At 38.9% G+C, this 19,316-nt stretch overlaps 1 protein-coding gene across 3 annotated transcripts in view; it reads left to right on the top strand.

The window, feature by feature from the left end:
* LOC125232208 (cyclin-dependent kinase 14) overlaps positions 1–19,316 on the top strand; it is a 149,225-nt gene that overhangs the window by 81,965 nt on the left and 47,944 nt on the right. For all 3 annotated transcript variants that reach the window (XM_048137842.1, XM_048137844.1, XM_048137843.1), the window contains exon 3: positions 15,464–15,619. In XM_048137842.1, the coding sequence (XP_047993799.1) occupies positions 15,464–15,619 (156 nt within the window). The remainder of the gene's footprint in view (positions 1–15,463; positions 15,620–19,316) is intronic.

Genomic DNA, 19,316 nt, shown 5'->3' with positions numbered 1-19,316 from the left:
TCTTGCATGAAAGTGCCATGCGACGCGGCACTGTTCGCAGTCTTCCCGTCGATCTTATCTGTTTGCCTATAACTTCGACACGTTTGAACGTAGACAAGTTTCTTCTTACGAACATCAAAACTTGAAACATGTATAGGGAAAAGTGCGTCATTATGGAATACTTTTTAAAGAGTTCTTTGCAGTGGCACCTTTGTTCAACCCCAGCCAGTAAACGGATGGCACGTTTTTGGAGAATCAATACTCTCTTGGCATCTGTTGAATTTCCCCAAATCAGTGTACCGTATGACATCAAGGAGTGAAAGTGTGAAAAATAGACGTTTTTAAGCGACTTCCTTGATATCAAAGGTTGTAGTTTTTTCAACGCAAATATAGAACTACTCAACCTATTACAAAGCTGATCGACATGGCACTTCCAATTCAGATTCGAGTCAAGTACAAAACCCAGAAACTTTACTTCGTTACATAACGGCATTGGGCAGCTACTGATACATGGCGGTACCGTGGTGTTGCGGCCCGAGAACATCATGACATTGGATTTTGTTATGTTTAACAGTAGGCCATTTGATGAAAACCATGTCTGTAATTGGTCACAAGCTTCATTTATTCCCTCGGCCAACTGCGCGTGTGTTTTTGCCTTAACAACTACAGTGGTGTCGTCTGCAAATAACACTGAGAGTCCATTTGTGATGGCAGAGGGTAAGTCATTCACAAACAATAAAAATAGCGTATTTCCGGCCGCCGACCCTTGAGGAATGCCTAAATTAATGTAGCCAGTCTCTGAAACATGCCTCTGGCCATTTAGTGGCATCTTAACTACTTGTTGACGGTCAGACAAGAATGATGCAAGCAATTTATGTGCGGAACCATTTATGCCATACATTGTTAATTTATTTAAAAGTAGTTTATGACTAATGATGTCGAAAGCCTTAGACAAATCGCACAGTATGGCAGCCATCTTGTACTTATCATCTAATCCAGTCAAAATGCAGTCAACGATTTTGTGTGCTGCTGTAGTAGTGGAGCGTTTTTGTCTGTAGGCATACTGGTTATCGGTCAGCAATGCATTATGTTCCAGGTACGACATTAAGGAAGACGACAAAATTGACTCAACAATTTTTGACACTGTAGGTACTATAGTTATAGGCCTGTAATTGTTTACATCACTCTTGTCACCCTTTCCTTTATAGACCGGACACACACGTGTATTTTTAAGTACATTCGGATATATTCCAATTTGAAACATGTCATTAACTAAAACTATTAATATGTCAGATAGAATAGGCCAGATACTTATTAATATATTTAAAGATATGTCATATACGTCTACAGTGGTACTGGTCCTTAACATTGACTTTATGGTTTTATCCAGAAGGTCACGAGTAACAATAGGGAATGCGAAGGACGGTATATCAGTGTTGCCCAAGTGCCCACTGACGTACTGCTTGGATAGGTGCTCATCGTTGCTTACTGCATGTATTTTGGCGATGTTTAAAAAGTGCGAGTTAAAAGCATTTGGAATGTCCGCATGGGACATATATGCACCATTGTCTTTATTTTTTATGCAGACCGACTGAGAGGTAGATTGTTTACCTATCTCCTCATTCACAATCTTCCACAACTCTTTTGAGGGATTCATTGTTTCCGCTAGTCTGGTTTCAATGTGATTTTGTCTAGCGCGGAGCGTCTCAGACTTGATAAGTTTCGCGTAATGATCTATGCAGTCCGATATGATAGTATTGTGCGGATATTGACGTCGTAGTGCGTGCAGATCGCGGTGTTTTTGCATGTATCCAAACAGCTCGTCAGTCGCCCACGGAACAGGTGATTTCTTTTTGGACCTTAATTGTTTAACAGGAAAATGTAAATCTATATAATATGTCAATATATTAAATAATTTGTCAAATTTAGAATTAATGTCAATATTATCATCATAAATAAAATTAAAATTATAATAAGATATGTCAGTATAAAATGAATAAATAGATTCAGTATTAAATAATCGGCGTTCAAATATCTCACTTGCTTTGGACTTTTGAACCTCACTTTTCAAAGTAAACACATACCGCTGCGCGCTATGATCGCTTATGACAGTGTCCACTGGCGATACAGTTAGGCAGTCGCGTGCGTGGTTCGCTAATCCACAATCAATGGATGACGCGCTATCGTCAGTTACTCGAGTAGGGAATGTTACAGTATTCATACATCCAAAACAAGCAAGTATATCGTCAACCTGCCGTTTCGAACTGTTGTCAGATAAATAATCCACATTTTGATCTCCGACTATGAGGAACTTTTTATTTTCGTCAGTAAGCTTATTCAATAACATTTCCATTTTTTCTAAATAGATGTCAAAGTCGCCATTACATGTCCTATATAATACAATAATAATCAAACGGTAACATGGTATTTCAACAGCAGTAAATTCAATATGGTATGGGACACAAATACTGTGAAGGTCGCTGCGAGGTATAAAGTGAACATCGTCGCGTAAAAAAAGAGCTACCCCACCGTGCGCGTTTGCGCGAGCGCGGCAGTAGTCGTTCGCGAGCGTGTACCCACTTAAACGAACGCATTTTAAATCACTTTTTCGACACCAAATTTCACTTAATCCAAGTACATCTGGGTTTTGATCGCAGCATAATAGTTCTAATAACGATGTTTTACCACAGATCGATCGAACATTTTGGTGAATAACTGTAAATTGACTTGTTACCGCATCACAGTACTGGCGCGTTGCACATTGGCGTTTTTTGGCTGTACGATGTTAAAGTACCGTACTCCAACCCCCGTCGGCCAATTGGCAGCATCCCTGGCAGCTTTCACTTTGTTGGCTGGCACATCTAGACGGAACGACGTATAATTGCCACGAGTGACCACCAGCTGCTGGCAAACCGGTGACGCGATGCCCATCTGGGCCTGGACGTGGCGGACTACATCCTCCGTGGTGGTAGCCTCGCTAAGATTGTAGACGTGAAGGCTGACCACGCGGGGTCCCGCCGCACGCAGGCTGCAGGTGCTGGAAGTCAGTGGAGCTGGAACAGTGGGCTGTGCCGGAGCTGATGACGATGGCTCAGGATTTGCTGCAGGGGCGGCGCTGGGGAGGAGAGTAGTTGGAGCGATGTCAGCCTGCCTTTTTGTGCTGGGCTTATCCTCACCTGATGCAGCGGGGCCACGCCGTGGTCGGAGTCGACGCGCCTCAGGCTGATTGGAAGTGCCGGGCTGTACCGGGGTGGACTGTCCTGACGCCAAGGATGGCAGCACGGGGCTCTTGGCTTCCGGGGTTACATCGGCGGTGACCACAGACTGCTTCGCGGGTGTTATTGGTGTCTGTATGTGATCTTGGCGACTGGTGTCTAACAGTACGTCATTTTCGGCAAAAATGAGTCCTTCAGGGCCAGATTCATTGAGCAGTTCGTGTTGGTCGTTTGAATTAGTCAGTGGAAGTTCTACATCAGTGTTAGTAATAGTGCTCAGGATTTTTTGTATGCACCTGCTTTGATATGTAAGTATCCTATTTTGTTGACTTATTACACTATTACACTGCACAATTTCGTTTTTCATTTCTGCTAATTGATCTTTGAGATTTGAAACCTCTTCCACTAACCTTGTAACGGCCGCTGCCTTTGTCACTTGTTTCGCCATCGTTGGTGCCATTTTTCTAATAATGTTATCGGCACTCGGTTTGCAAATAGCGTAATTATTAATTTGTTAATAAAATTATATAGAAAATATGTGTTTAACTATTTAAAATAAATAATAATCGTGGGAGCTTTCAAAGTTCAACCGCTCTACCGCACAGTGGCGCCCTCATATGTTGTTAGTTTAGACATTGGTCTTCTTCATCTTCTTCAGTATCTTCTAGCGTTTTCCCACGCGCCATGTTGCGGAATTTCATTAGAACTTTTTTTTTCGTTCATACTAAACTGAACTGTCACCCCATACATCAGAATAACAGCGCCCTCCTGACAATCCATACTAATATTATAAATGGGAAAGTGTGTGTGTCCGTCTTTCACGGCAAAACGGAGCGCCGAATCGACGTAATTTTTCAGGTGGAGATAGTTGAAGGGATGGAGAGTGACATGGACTACTTTTGTCTCTTTCTAAGGCCTGATTTAGACGGCTTGCGAACTCGCATGCGATTTCAGTTACATTGCGGGCTGTTGAGGTTACATACAATTTTGCACAGCCATCAAATACCGCAATGTAATAAAACTCGTATGCGAGTTCTCGTACCGTCTAAATAAGCCCTAACGCAAGCGAAGCCGCGGGCAAAAGCTAGTAATCATATATTTCTGGTCAGACTATACGTCATTTTGAAAAACAGCGTATCTAATCTAAATGAAAAGTAGACATAAAGAATAAACAGCATTTAGCGCGCTAACTCGGGGTTCGCGGTTGTTACTGCTCATTAAACTTCTGTCCCGGAGCGGCAGTTGTCACCTTCCTGTCTTTTGAGCTAACTAAGCCCGGTGGTAAATGTCATTCTCAATGCTCTAAGGAACGGGCGAGTCGAAATCTAAGACGGACTATCCGTACAAGAACGATACCAATAATATTATTGATAACAAAGAGGATCGAGTTTTATAGAGAGTTACTGTGAAAGTAAATCGTGTAATCACAGGTGCATAGACTGCCATCTCTCGACACAAGCTTAAACTTTTAAACCCCACTTTTGACAATTTGGCCCATATTGTTAGCTTGATATGTGTTAAAATGTAAAATATTAATATTAGAGTCATCTAGCCGAGCGTTTCCCAAAGGTGTAACGCCATCTAGGACACCGTATCTTTTTCTCTATGACTTTGAGGTACGTTTTTTTCTTAGACTTTATCCGTTTATACAGAGTTACATATGTCTTTTTTGATAATAATGATACCTACTGTAGTAAGCATAAGCTTGAGTGTCACGAAAATCTTTCACAGCAGTTTCGATTCCCTACTACTAATTCTAAGTTTGAGCCAGACTTGTTCAAATGATATCCAGTAAAACTATAAGTATGATCTAAGTTCATGCATGGATATGGACCGCTATCTAACTTACATTAGTTCTACGCGACGTGCCAGCAAATCATGACAACATCGCTGTGAGCACAATGTTTACTCAGTAGTTCTCTAACAAGACTTACAAAGAGTTCTCATGTTCCTCACACGCTTCACCCTGTTGATTAACTAAACTTTATTACTAAGACAGGACTAGTGTCCGATGTTTGGGTTTTGGTTTCGGCGCAAATACTGCCGAATCTGTCGATCGCACCGAAGCGTAATATAATCTTGTACTTTCGGTTCGTTAAAACTTAATTGGTGTATATAAAAAGATTCTGTTTCGGCGGAAACTGTAGTCAAAAACATAGGTTTTGGTTTCGTCAAAAAACATGTTTCGGTCGGACACTTGCTAGTACACATGTATAGGTACCTAAATTAAATACATCATCGTGCAAAAATATTCCACCACTAGTTATAAAAATAAACGTTTTAATACGGTTTAAAAAACACGTAAAACGGGAGCTGAAAGTAATCCTTTGTTATTTTTTACATCGTTCATTCGCGTTTTATTTTTCATGAGTGAACTAAAATTTGTTAAACCGTCAGCTTTATAAGCGCTGAATAATTTAGCGAGGCTAAATTTGGAATTAAAAAGTCCCTTTGAATTTATGATAACATTACTGGTTAATACTGAATGGTTGCTTTGGTAATAACGTACATACAATTAACTTTCCTTAAATAAAATTAATTATGCGCTGAGCATTTGTCGTAGCGTTTGCTACAAGGCGGCCGATAACATAGATTTCCTGGCATGTAGCGGAAAAGCAAAGAGAACATGTCGTGTTTAGCAGTGAATGGGTTAATTAATACTTATCTAATGGCACTGCCAATTAAAATCACTTTTGCTAAAAAAGCTTTAGCGACTATCTTATTGTGCTCTTGTGATTATATATACAGTATATAGTCCTCCTCATCGGGTTCGATGACCTCAGCAGATTATGAATTATTTTGCCTGTTATGGGCTCTTATGTGGCTGGCCAGGCCAAACTTGGTCTTATAGACTCTTTTGCAGGCGTGACAATAGAGTTGACCAGACGTATTGTGATTATAATTGCTTATCGAACATATGCGAGACATATGCTAAAGTTATCCATTATAACCAGACTTCGATACTCCAGCGAAGTTTTTGATGATAACGCTCTCCCATAGCTTCTACAATTACGCACTGTTGCGAATCTTTAGCCCAATGGTGGGCAAACTTTATTAATTGGTGACTAAAATATTAAGGAATTTTACAAGCGAGCCAAGTTTACACCAAAAAACACAAAAATTGGACCATCTGATCGACTAATCGTTCAACCAGTCTACCGATAACACACGTTGTTCAATGGAGATTGAATTAATTAAGCTAGCAAAACGAACCGCGCGCGGGACAATCGAGTTGTCGCTCGTGACGTCACGTAATTAGATCAGCGCCTGGTGGGATTATCAAATTATGTTGTTTTTTAACTGACGGGGAATGTACAGGTGTAGTCGAGGGTTTTAAGTTGATATAAACAATATGGTTTTAACGTCTACGAAAAGCTTAACTATTAGTTTAGATCTTTTTACGTCATGATTTTGTTCATATGCTCCAACTGTCAAAAGGTTGGCATAAGAAGGCTCCATTGTAGTTTGACTTTTGTTTTCTATCAGATTTGGCTTGGCCATATAATAAAAAAAAAAAAACCTATCCAGAGATCGACAAGGCAAGTTATGCTAGCGCCGTCTAAAATAAACTAAGCTCTTTCTTATTGACTGTTTCTACGCGAATTATCAATTTAAATACGTGTCGATTGATCCAAAAATAGTACATTACTACAGAGGCCGGGGCAACCCCATTTCCCGCCGAGGTATGTATAGTGCTTTTCTCAAACATGGTATGAATACTACTACTGAAAATAGTAACTTTGGATGGCTGTATCTCCTAAACGGTGCGTCGTAGCGCAAAAATAATCGAATTTTCGTTCCCCTTTGATAGCCCGTATACGCTTATAAAAAAACAAAAAGTTAAAAAAAATTAAAAAAAAAAACGATTTTTTTTTTGTATGAAAACGCACCCAAAATCAAATATTATCTAGGGCCCGTACCAGTTGCAGTCGGCACGTCTATAAAGCCCCTTATAGTTTTTTTTTAATTGGCTAAATACCTGGATGTTATGTCACAATTATCTGTGTTTGGAAATTAAAAAAGAAGACTTTGCCGGCCTTGGCCTGCAAGGTTTGTATGAAATTCCATTATCTATCAATCGTCCTAGCCGCACCTGCAACGACATACTTCGCTGCCAATTATAAGGCACATAACATCAATATTTCATACCATGTTTGAGAAAAAATATATATGGGTGAATCAACCATTTCTTGCCTGTTATTGCCATGGTTATGGTCCCCTGAGTCACGCTGGTTTTATGCAAAATTATGCTACTGAAATTATGTAAGCATACAATGTAGTTCTTGTTTGTAGGTGGCAAATTAAGAAAAGGGTTTGTTTGCATAGTTTAAGTAGCATAATTTTGCGTAAAACCAACGTGACTCAGGGGATCGTAACCATGGCAATAACAGGCAAGAAAAAGTAGCATGACTAGTTTCCCCAAATTAACTTAAATTCAGCAACATCAGCATAGTTTTTTTATGTCAAAACTTAGTTATTTTTACAATTCAAAATATGTCTCATTGTTAATAATGAAGGACCGTAAAAGCCCCTTAAATATTTTGTCACTTCGGTGATGCTCTCAAGTATACACTCAGACGGTCTCCTCGACTGTAACAACCGAGTGGGGACAAGAACACTTCTATGTTTGTATTAATGGCTCAAAGCTTTTGACAATAAGTATCACATGTTAAATAATGTAAAAGTACCTCATTAAAGCAATAACTAGCAATTATACTTAGCGCATTTACTGCTAAAGTTCTCGTAGCCAAACCGAGAGTTTTCCCACTTTGTTGGGAGAAGCGACAAAGAACTGAACGTCTAGCGAGTTCCCGGTACTCAATGAGTTTATAGAAAAGCGAACACGTAAATCGTGAAATAACATTAATAACTTACGATTACATACCTGTAATTTATAGAACTGCGTGTTAGAATTTTATGCATGTTTGTTTTCACTTTCACCTCTAATGAGTACATCAATTTACCTATAAAATATAGATCAAAATGTAAATTTTCACACGGTACACAATCCAATCCATATCGTATTTAAGATCTAATTTTAGGCCAAGAGTCTAACATTTCTTTCGGAAAAGGAGTGGAGTAGGTAAATAGCTGTGATTGATCACAGTAACGTAACCTTTGGAACTATTTCTCATTTCTCCGTTTATTTATGTTTTGTGATGATGGATGCTGGAACGGGATTATGTTAACACTTGCTGGTTTAGTTACGCTTGAATAAATATTTGCTATTTATATTATGTACCGTTACTGCCAAGCGTAATCTCTAATTTGTTTATAGTGTAAACTCATCTCATAACTGTATTTTTGTATTATTTGGGACCATGCTTGTTTCTAACAATACTTTGAAGATCCAAGCTAAATCTTAGGTAGGTACAGTCACCGGCATAAAAAGTGATGATTTATGTACCTTGTCGCGTTTAATCGTTTGACAATTTCGTATGACATTCAAACAAGACGTTAATATGACAAGGTACAGAAATCACCACATATTTATACCGGTGACTGTACAAACAGACACTCAGGTCGTCATAGATACATAAGACATATACTACTTAGTGGTCAAATATAACCCTAATGCTTAAAGTAGTTACCTAAATGCTTAAACTAGTTGAATATTGAATATTTGTGTCCTTAAAAGTACCTAATTATAGTTCTTTTGTGTTTGTAATTTTGCACCGCCTATAACTTCTCTGCTTTGCCTAAAGGTTGACTGGTAGAGAATGCCTTATGGCATTAAGTTCGCCTGTTGTACATTGTGTTTCTTTGGTCAATAAAGATTAAATAAATAAATATTACTAGGCTTCATAGTTCTTATGTCAGATTAACATGACATGGCTAATTTGTTAAGCCCATAGTCCGCATTTCTAAATTACTTCTGACAGTTCGTTACGTATATAATTTCGGGTCACCTTATGTTACCACGAAATTTGGCATTTATGTATTTGGCATATTTTACTCGCTACAGTGGCAATACCAGGGTTTCCAAAGAAAGGGTTTTAAGTATTATGATATTTGTCACTCAAGCAGACATTCTTAAAATGATTGCCAATTATTCCGAATTGCCAATTCCAAACTGCTAACGCATTCAAAGTTGGATCTCCCCATTTATCCACTGCGTTTAATAGCCACTTCAGACAACATAGCCATTGTTCAATGTCTTGACGCTATTAATTTCACGTGCCGCAAATGTGCCCCGAACTTTGTTAATAGTTACTGGGGTGTCTGTCAGTCAGTAAAGGTACTAATGATGTCGTATTTGAATCTGGGGATTATCTATGGTGACACCATCAGTTTCAGTCCGGGGGCTGAGTGGGACGGATGTTACGAAAGGGCGTAACTGAGTGGTTTTGTCACAGATGTTCGATACGTTATCATATCGTTTCGCCTCTTTGAATATACTGAGGTGTATTATACAAACTCATCAGAAGGCCTACCTATTACGTACAACCCGTGTATATAAAATGAACATAAATACCTCTTCGCAGGTAGGGGTCACAAAACCGTAAGTATTTTCGAAAACCGGGTTTACGGTTTTCGTATAGCAGCAAAACCGGTTTTCCGGTTTTTTCGGTGATTTTTCGGTTTTACATATAAAATGTAAGAAAACTGCAAATTATAAGTTCAAACTTTAATAGAGATTCATTTAACGACATACTAGGCATTTCTTATGAATCTAATAAGAACTTATCAAGTCTAGCAACGAAATAAACACTGTAAAAACAAAACATTCCTCTTCTGGAAATAATACTGCATTGCAGAATTTGCAGATTTGTTACCCAGTAAAGTAACCATAGAATAGAAACAAAACGTAATGTTAAACTTTAAAGAATATTAATTAAGATCAGTAATCATTATTTCTAAATTAGAGATCAAGAAAGTTATTATATTCCCAAGAAAGTTATAAGATTTTAAAAATCTCAATTTTTCTTGAGAGATGTATAATTGTATATTGAGATCGTAGCATCGAGAGAACGTCTAAAGTATCATCACTCAGCGAGGTTCTCAGATGATGGCATAATAAACCTGCTGACGAAAACACTCTCTCACACTCTACGCTCGTGGGAGGAACATTTAACAAAGTGTTGTACACTTGTAAAAGGTACATGCCCTTGACACCTCCGTTCTCATACAGAGCCATCTCCACTTTGATCACAGAAATCAAATCATCTTCAAATTCTGAGTCTAAAACTGATATCCTGCTCGACTGGGGTTTAGACATAGACTTATCTATTGCCTCTTGCAGTTCCTCCGCCATTGTCTTCAACGATGTCAGCGTAGTGGCTGTAGTGCCTGTAGTTGATGAAGATTAAGGTATTGCAACATTAACCTCGTCTCTTGCTTGAAGTCATGGTAAAATTATAAAACATGATGTAAAACAATACTAAACTAAGTTAAGTCCAAATTCAATAAACTGATTAAAATGGGCATGTTTCTGTGTCAGTTGCCCGTGAACACCGAAACTGGCCTACTACCGTGAAGTACTTTGATTTGATCGTTCGTTCGTCTATCTGCCTCTTTATCGCTCGCATATCTAAGAGTGATAGAGAGGCAGACAGGACAGACAAACAGACGGTCGAAGTGCTTCGCGGTAGTAGGCCTGAAAAGGTTTCGAAACGTCCGGTTTGAACTAATTAAATCATAACGCGAGTGTATTAAATAATTATATTTTAATACATTTACCTGATTTACCCAATTACACGCTAGATGTTGCTGTACAGGGCACAAACAAATCGTACATACAACGCGGTGTTAAGATTTTTCCTGAGATAAGGACCCAAAAAAATATTGAAATAATTTTATGCTATATTTGTATAAATATTAAAATATTGATAATAAATACATTAAATACAATAAAGATCTGTCTAATCTACGTGCGGCCACATATTATCTTATTCAGAGTCTGAATTAAGATCTTCAATTCTTCGTCGTTCGTAAATGTATGAAGCTGACAGTCGATAGATGGCAGCTATCAACTGTCAGTTTCATACATCCACGATCTTAATTCAGAATAAGATAATTTGTGGCCGCACTAAGGATTGGATTGAGAGGATAGATTGATGTAGATGACCAACTCAACGATTTATATATGTACAAGTCTAAAACCGAAAAACTCGAAAAACCGGTTTCCCTAATTTGAAAGCCGGTTTTGAAAATCGGCCGCCAAACCCGGGTTTTCCGGTTTTTTCGGTTTCGGTGAAACCGGTTTTGTGACCCCTATTCGCAGGGGTGTTCGTTACCAATAGCTACACTTCAGTGGCGGCGCGTGAATGTATTTGGAAGGCAACACAGAGCAAAAAATTAAAACCGGCCAAGAGCGTGTCGGGCCACGCTCAGTGTAGGGTTCTGTAGTTTTCCGTTTTTGTCTCAAATACTACTGAACCTATCAAGTTCAAAACAATCTTCCTAGAAAGTCTTTATAAAGTTCTACTTTTATGATTTTTTTCATATTTTTTAAACATATGGTTCAAAGGTTAGAGCGGGGGGGAGCGCACATTTTTTCCTTTAGGAGCGATTATTTCCGAAAATATTAATATTATCAAAAAACGATCTTAGTAAACCCTTATTCATTTTTAAATACCTATCCAACAATATATCACACGTTGGGGTTGGAATGAAAAAAAATATCAGCCCCCACTTTACATGTAGGGGGGGTACCCTAATAAAACATTTTTTTCCATTTTTTTATTTTTGCACTTTGTTGGCGTGATTGATATACATATTGGTATCAAATTTCAGCTTTCTAGTGCTAACGGTTACTGAGATTATCCGCGGACGGACGGACGGACGGACGGATGGACGGACGGACAGACAGACATGGCGAAACTATAAGGGTTCCTAGTTGACTACGGAACCCTAAAAACCGCAACCTACCTTAATATTAGGTACCATAGGCGCCCATCCAAGTGCATTTATCATACAGTCCGCTATGAAAGCGCTTAAAAAAGCCATCTCTCCGCTTATAACTTATATTTATACATATACATTTCTTTATTTCAAATGTTTGCGTCGAAAAACGTGTTGATTCATTTAGTAAGTAATCTATTATACAACAGTCAAAATGAATTAACGCTGCCATTACTAAACAAACCAAAGAAAGTCCTAACTATCTCTTAAAAACAGGTAGTATCTAACCTTGAAACTCTGACTTGCACTGTCACTAAAACACGACACCGAAACACTCCAAATCATTTAAATTTCACTGATATATTGCACGTAATGAGCAAGTTAATAAAAAAACTGAGAGAATAACACAAAACATTTGAAAGCACACGAAACCTCGGTAACAAGCGGGACGCAAGTGTTGCAGTGATATTATTCCATTTTCACCCACGAATTTAAAAACCTTTTCATACAAAGTATATCTGATGAAGAAACGTTCATTATCACATTACTAAACTTAAATTAAATAAGATTCTCGGTTTTTTAATAGAAACTATCAATATTTAAAGGCTTTTATTTAAAATAAATATATGTGCGATAACAAAACACAATAAAATTTTACCCATTAATACATTTATAATTTTAGTATGGCAATATTTAGCATGCAATTATTACACTGTGATATCAATCTTATTTGTTTCACTCGAAGCTTTAAATTCAAATGAACAAGTGCGAGCCATCGAATGTTGTGCGCTTGGCTGTTTATGTGTTCGCAAATGGCCGTCACCCTTCTCTGTCATCTCAATCCTGCTATGAGTAGAGTAAAAGAGATAGTTGCGCCCAAATTACGTACATAGGAGTTCGCGATAGGCAAACACTCACACGCGCGGACTTTGTGAATGTGTATGTGCGTGTTTTCAAATATAAACCTTATAACGCATTGTTTACGGTTTTTATTCAAATGAATAACTCGATAAGAAGCCGAGTTGCTTTGGAGTTTAGTTGAGCGGGCTGTCTTTATCAGCGTGTGCGTGATTTTTGTATCTGTGTGGAGTGACCATGAATGAATATGAAAGCTTAGGCATAAGTAGCTTCACTTCGCGTTCGCGCACCCGATAATTTTAGGTACATATTTGAATTTAAGCAAATGGTGCTACACTTGCACTAGTAGGTATAAGCTTACTAATGATCAGTCATGTTTGTTGCTACACGCGATAAAAACAAATCACAATTGCAACGGTAATAAACATATGTACACATTGCGTGTAATCTATCGACCGAGAAGAACAAAAACCTTACATACAGTAGTAATTAATATGTCCAGCTCTATTTTATGTGTTTCTTTGGACCCGGTTTTAGTTTTTTTTTCAAGGATTAGCACCATTATGTCGATATGAGTACTGATACAAATATAAATGTGATACAAATATAGTTCGGTGCAATATGTTGGCACGACGCTTTGCGCGTTGTTCGAGTGAGGTAAAGGTGACCCTGTTCAAAGCCTTTGCTTTTACACGGGTCAGCTTTGGAATAGGTACACTAGGCACTCGTTCAATGCGCTAAGGGTACAATATAACAATGCCTTTCGTATTTTGCTGAAATTACCACGTTTCTGCAGTGCGAAGGGCATGTTTGCTGATGCGAGAGTCCCTGACTTCTTCGCCATTCTGAGAGCCAGGTCAGCTGCATTCCGGGCGAGACTGATAGCCTCTAGCAATGAAATTCTGTCGCTGGTAGCTAGAGACTACAGTGACGAATTTAATAAACATTGGCGAAATTTGCACCGGTCTTAGAACGGCCATCTGTAGTGCATAAGTTTGTGAATGTTTTATTTCATTGTATTAGGTGTAAGTTTTACTTTTTATTTTTATTTGTATATTATTTATCACTTTATTGTATATTTTTATTGTATTTTTGGGTTTCTTGCCTGCCAAATAAAGAATTATTCTCTTTATTTATCTTTCTTCTTAAGTTAGGCTATTTATAATATGATTATAAAAGTAAAATACAAAACCACATACAAAACAATACAAAATATATAAACACATCATAAAAAACCTAACCTTAGGGTGCCGCCAGCAGCGGGGCAGGGCCCAAGCTGCCGGTGGTTAGGGCTGCAGAGAGAGGAACCGTCGGACTATCCGCGCTGTGTCCAAAATTACCGCCTTCTGCATCTGGCCCTTGATCCAACCACCGAGCGAGAGTCTCTTAAGATGTTGGTCGAGACTCTTCGCTATGAGACCGTTCGCTGAAACGACTATCGGGACAATGATCGTTGAATCTACATCCCACATGGTGGTTATCTCGTGAGCCAAGTCTAGGTACTTACTGGACTTGTCCTTCTCGGCTTTCACGAGATAAAAAAGAATTATTATTATTATAAACTTCCATAAATTTACTTAGCACTAAGTTTCTACGAGCACAGTAGTGGATTGTCAAGACAGACAACGCTGATTGCCAAATTATACTGCTTCATGTTTTACGGAACCCGACAGCTGAGTTCCTCTGACAAAAGTCCTAACGGATGTTTATAAACCTCAGCCCCAGCAAAGCTGGCAAGGATTATCATTGTAAACGTCGGATACACGCCATTGCGGCATCGCCCACGATATTCTTTGACTGTAAAGCCACAAGCGTCTCCCGTCGGCCCCCCTCCGCGCGACAAAGGATGAAATCGCAAGAACTGAGTACCTAGCTAATGTCACAATAACTCTTCGAAAGCGAAGCTCGCTCTCCCTATCGCTCTTCGGTAGTAGAGCGACAGAGCCAGACTCAATCGCTACGCAGCGCCAATGATTGTCACTTCGGCTAGGCCGGGTTGTCTCGTGCCATTATTCTAAGGGCCTACTCGACTTGCTACAGAAATTTTCTTGCTTCCTAGATTTAGATACAGTCTAGTGCGTTCCTAGAAGATATTGCACACTTTAATTGGAATTATTCGCCCAAGACACGTTTAACAAGGCTGTGACTACTAATGAGATTCTATTATAAGTTTTCCAATATTCTTTTGAATGTCTTTTCAACTATTCTATTAACAGTAGATTTATTTAACTGCTCTAGATTTATGTTCTTGCTTTTTGAGTTCTTTGACGAGGTTGTACAATAATTAGGCACCTTGTAAATTTCGATTTACAAAATATAGACTCGATTTGTTTTTGCATTTGAATTCTCGTTCACGCAACATCTGGATTTCTTGATAAGATAGTGGTAAAAGAAATCACGATGTGTAGGCATACGGACACCGAAGTGTACGCGGACAGACATCAATAAGTATAACAGTCCTTGAACAAAGCTTTCTAAAAAGATCTGTTCTGCTATTGTGCTAGTCTTTACTCTTTGGATCTTTTCCACCAGCCGCAATTTCTTATCGTATTTTCTGTTTGTTGCAGCAACTAAAGACGAGCCGGACGGGGACGCCAGCGAGTGCCGCGGGCGGCAGACCAACGGTGAACGAGGCAAGCTCACCTACAACGGGTACTCGGAAGAGTGCCTCGACCGACTCGAGCCCAACGGCAACATACCGCACGACAAGGACTCGCATTACGGTCAGTACACAAGTCATCCGACTAGAGACTACGGGGACGCCAGCGAGTGTCGCGAGCCAGACCAATGGCGAACGCGGCAAGATCACTACAACCTCATGACTTGATGAATTTCGACGAGATAAAGTGCCTATGTAAGTTAGCACCGCGTAATTCAAATAATCTGAAATAGACTTACACGCGCTCTGACATACATATCCTCATATCTATACACATTTGGCTGCAGATATATCATTTGTCGGCATGACATATCTACATAGAAGAAAGATACTAAGCTACGGTCTACTATTATTATGTCCTTTAAAGTCTGCGTAACTAGAGTTCAAACCATTTCCCAGTACAAAGTGTTGCCAATAAAAACCATAATCATCACTAACGACGTACGCGTCATTAGTAATCTCTTTGATGCCGCTAATCATCACTAATTGCATCTTACTCGAGTGTGGGCATCATTCCGGGCCTGAAGTGTCGCGTGGTATCGTACGCATATAGACGCCAATCCGTTAGATAGAACATGCCTCATTCTTCGCATGGGTAGCTACCTCGCGCAAAGGCTTGCCAACGCGAATATCGCAATACAGCGAGGTAATGCCTACCAGCTTGCGAGATGGATGCTTTTCAAAGAGGCCAGGGTTTATTTAGGTTTTTTGGAACTTCTATATAAATTATAATTTCATATTTACTTCTAGCTGTCCGATATTAAAGGCAAACGTGTCAGAAACTTCATACATCGGCGTAATAGTTATATGATGTATGTGTAGTTCCTGACAGGAAAAATTTGACTTTTAAAAAGCAGTATAAAATTTTTAAGGCTCTACGAAATTTATGAACTCTGCTTCATAAGATATTGACATCTATAGGCCTGATGTTTCCTGATTCTTATGTTGTCAATTTGATCTACATGCGCTTCATACGCAATCTTCTGGATGTGGTCTACGCGCACGCATTAGCTTCGTCGCATTGCGGCGTTATCGCGCCCTTGTCGTTATTGCTCGTTTCCCGCTCTATGTCGTTTGTTCGGAGAAATGTCGTGACGATTCGTGACAGTCGTTACCGACGGTTATTGTTACCTTCACCTTCTTAGGTCTTAAGAACACCGCATAAAAAAGTGTTTCGCGAATTGTTTCAAACATCTCAAATTCATCGTCGTGTGACAATTTGAGTCAATCGTTACCTTATGTTTACCTTCTTTGTATGTTTTTAAGAAGAACACAAAAGTTGGGCGATTTTCGATTTTTTTTCGAACCCATCCCTCTTCATCTGTTTATTTTTCTGTTCCTGTGTTTAACGAACAAGCGCTCTCAACTTTGTCATAATCTTTAATTACTTTATCACAAGTATCACAACCTCGCATAAGTCTTATATGTTCTTTTCTTTTATGGAACAGAATCGATGAGTCGTATCTACGTGTGTGTATATGAGAATACAAGATCAAACATTACTTTACACTGTCCACCCAAAATTAAAAACTTTGTCCACGTAAAACCGCGTTCAAAAACTAAAAGCATGCGCTTAAAATTTTCGTTGAACAGGTGAGCGTAGTTTAAAACAATTAAACAGCCCCACAAATGTACTTAAACTAATTTAATTGCACGTAGAAAAAGGATTAAAAATAATCTGTAAACTTAGCTACTAAAATTAGGGCCGAAATTATCAACATTTTCGTCGAGAAGAGTGTTGTTTTAGTTTAATCATTAATTTTCATTAGCGGTTGGCCTTTATTGGGATCGCGGCATTTGGACAAGCGACACGACAACAACAATTAAGACCTTTGATGTAGAAACGGTAGGAATAATTAACAGTAATTTTGATTAGAATTATTATTTTTGAGTGTAGCGAATTATGAGCAAAAACATTTATCGCTTCTAAGGCTCTTGATTCGCAATATAGTAATGTCAAATCTAAACTTGAATCAAATTACTTGTCATTAATTTCATCAAGCTGACAGTCGAGATTATGTACTTTTTTTACTTTTACGCGAATGAAAGCGTGAATTAGAAGTTCTACTACACTCGCGGACAGTGAAAACAGGTCAATTTCCATAGAGATTTCCATACAGAGTGACCCGTATTTACTGTCCGTGAGTATATATAATTATGAAGGCAAGGCACTGCATCAGTTTTCACTGTAACAAAGACACTTGCTAAGATTTAGTCATTTCCCCTCCGCATTTTAACCAAAGGACTGACAATGGCCTCCCGCGATTATGTTATCTCATTTCTCAAGGGAAAATTGTTTTTATCCTCATCCCTGCATACAATATAAGATTTACCAGAGTAAATTCTTAATAGAAGCTGTAATGAAAGTGTAAACTTGCTTGCGGCGCCTTGTTTATCTACGTATTTTGGGATAACGTTGTTTACGAGTAAGTACTACCAAGTTAACTCGTTTATTTCGTTTAAAATTAGATACGCTTTTTTATCCTTTATTATTGCACTAGCTTTTGCCCGACGCTTCGCTCGCGTTAGAAAGAGACAAAAAGTAGCCTATGTCACTATCCCTTCAACTATCTCCACCTAAAAATCACGTCGATTCGTCGCTCTGTTTTGTCGTGAAAAACAAACAGACGAATGTGAAAAAATTAACAATACCCCCTATGAAATTCAATTAATTTTGCCTGTTCATGCAATACCAGGGTAGTTTTTTGTGTTTAGGATGGGAGTACGCTTTTCTCTTACAGTTAAGGTCGTTAGACCAAAAAACCATAGAAGTATTACAGGGTCTAATTTCATTGTCTTTTTCCGTTCGTGTAAGTTTTGATGAATCAACACGAAAACTCGTAGCAGTCGTAGCACTTATGGCCTACGCCGTAGTACTTCCCTGCGTCCCGCAAACGGCTATAAATTGATAGACAGAAAATCACATCATCAATATCTTACGCTTTCACGTTTCGGTTCGATTGGTCTATTCTACTTATTATGAATGTAATTGTATAATTAGTCAGCGTGTCTATTATCTATCGCCTCGTAACCGCAGAACCGATTTATGTAGATGTTGAAAGGAGCCTAAGAAAGGACAGACTCATTTTATATCAACCATCATCGGAATGATGCAGGCTAATTCAAGGACTCATGTCGTAACAAAACTTCAAAAGAAGCGTGACTACTCTGACTCTTGATTAGCATGCCTCTGCGTGCGTAGCCGATTGCACAAACGCTCACGAAACGAACGCTCGTCGATATCTATCTCCATCGCTCTTGCGTATTGGCGCGACAGAGCCAGACCACCGGCGTTTCGTTTTCGTTTCGCGTCGCAGAAATGCCATTTGGCTACGGGGCCGGATCATCCGTGATCTACATATATAGCATACCTACATATTCATCGACGATTCATCTAAAAGTCGGCTCAGAGCTCACTAATTCTCCTCGTTATTGAGAAAAGCAAAGCCTTTTGATCGTACGTTCCATTTGGATTAGTCCGGCAGAGTGGACTCCCTAATGGTTTCTGTTAGTTTATCTCCACGTTAAACTCTAGGCAATTCTAGCTTAAAGTGGCTTACGAACTTTCAGATTGTTTACAGATACGAACAGTCAGCCTCAATAGTGGCGGATGAAAAATTGCACCAAAAGGGTCTGACATCCTGAATAACTTTTCTAAATAATTATAGATACATTTCCACAGTTCGTAGTATATGTGTCACACGTCTCATTTAGTTTAGTGCTTACAAAATAGTACTTAGTTACTTCCGAAGCGATATTTG

Source organism: Leguminivora glycinivorella, chromosome 12 (genome assembly GCF_023078275.1).
Source record: "Leguminivora glycinivorella isolate SPB_JAAS2020 chromosome 12, LegGlyc_1.1, whole genome shotgun sequence".
In the NCBI taxonomy this organism is placed as follows: Eukaryota; Metazoa; Arthropoda; class Insecta; order Lepidoptera; family Tortricidae; genus Leguminivora; species Leguminivora glycinivorella.
The sequence above is the reverse complement of the archived record's forward strand: the minus strand, read 5'-3'. Positions and strand labels throughout refer to the sequence as shown.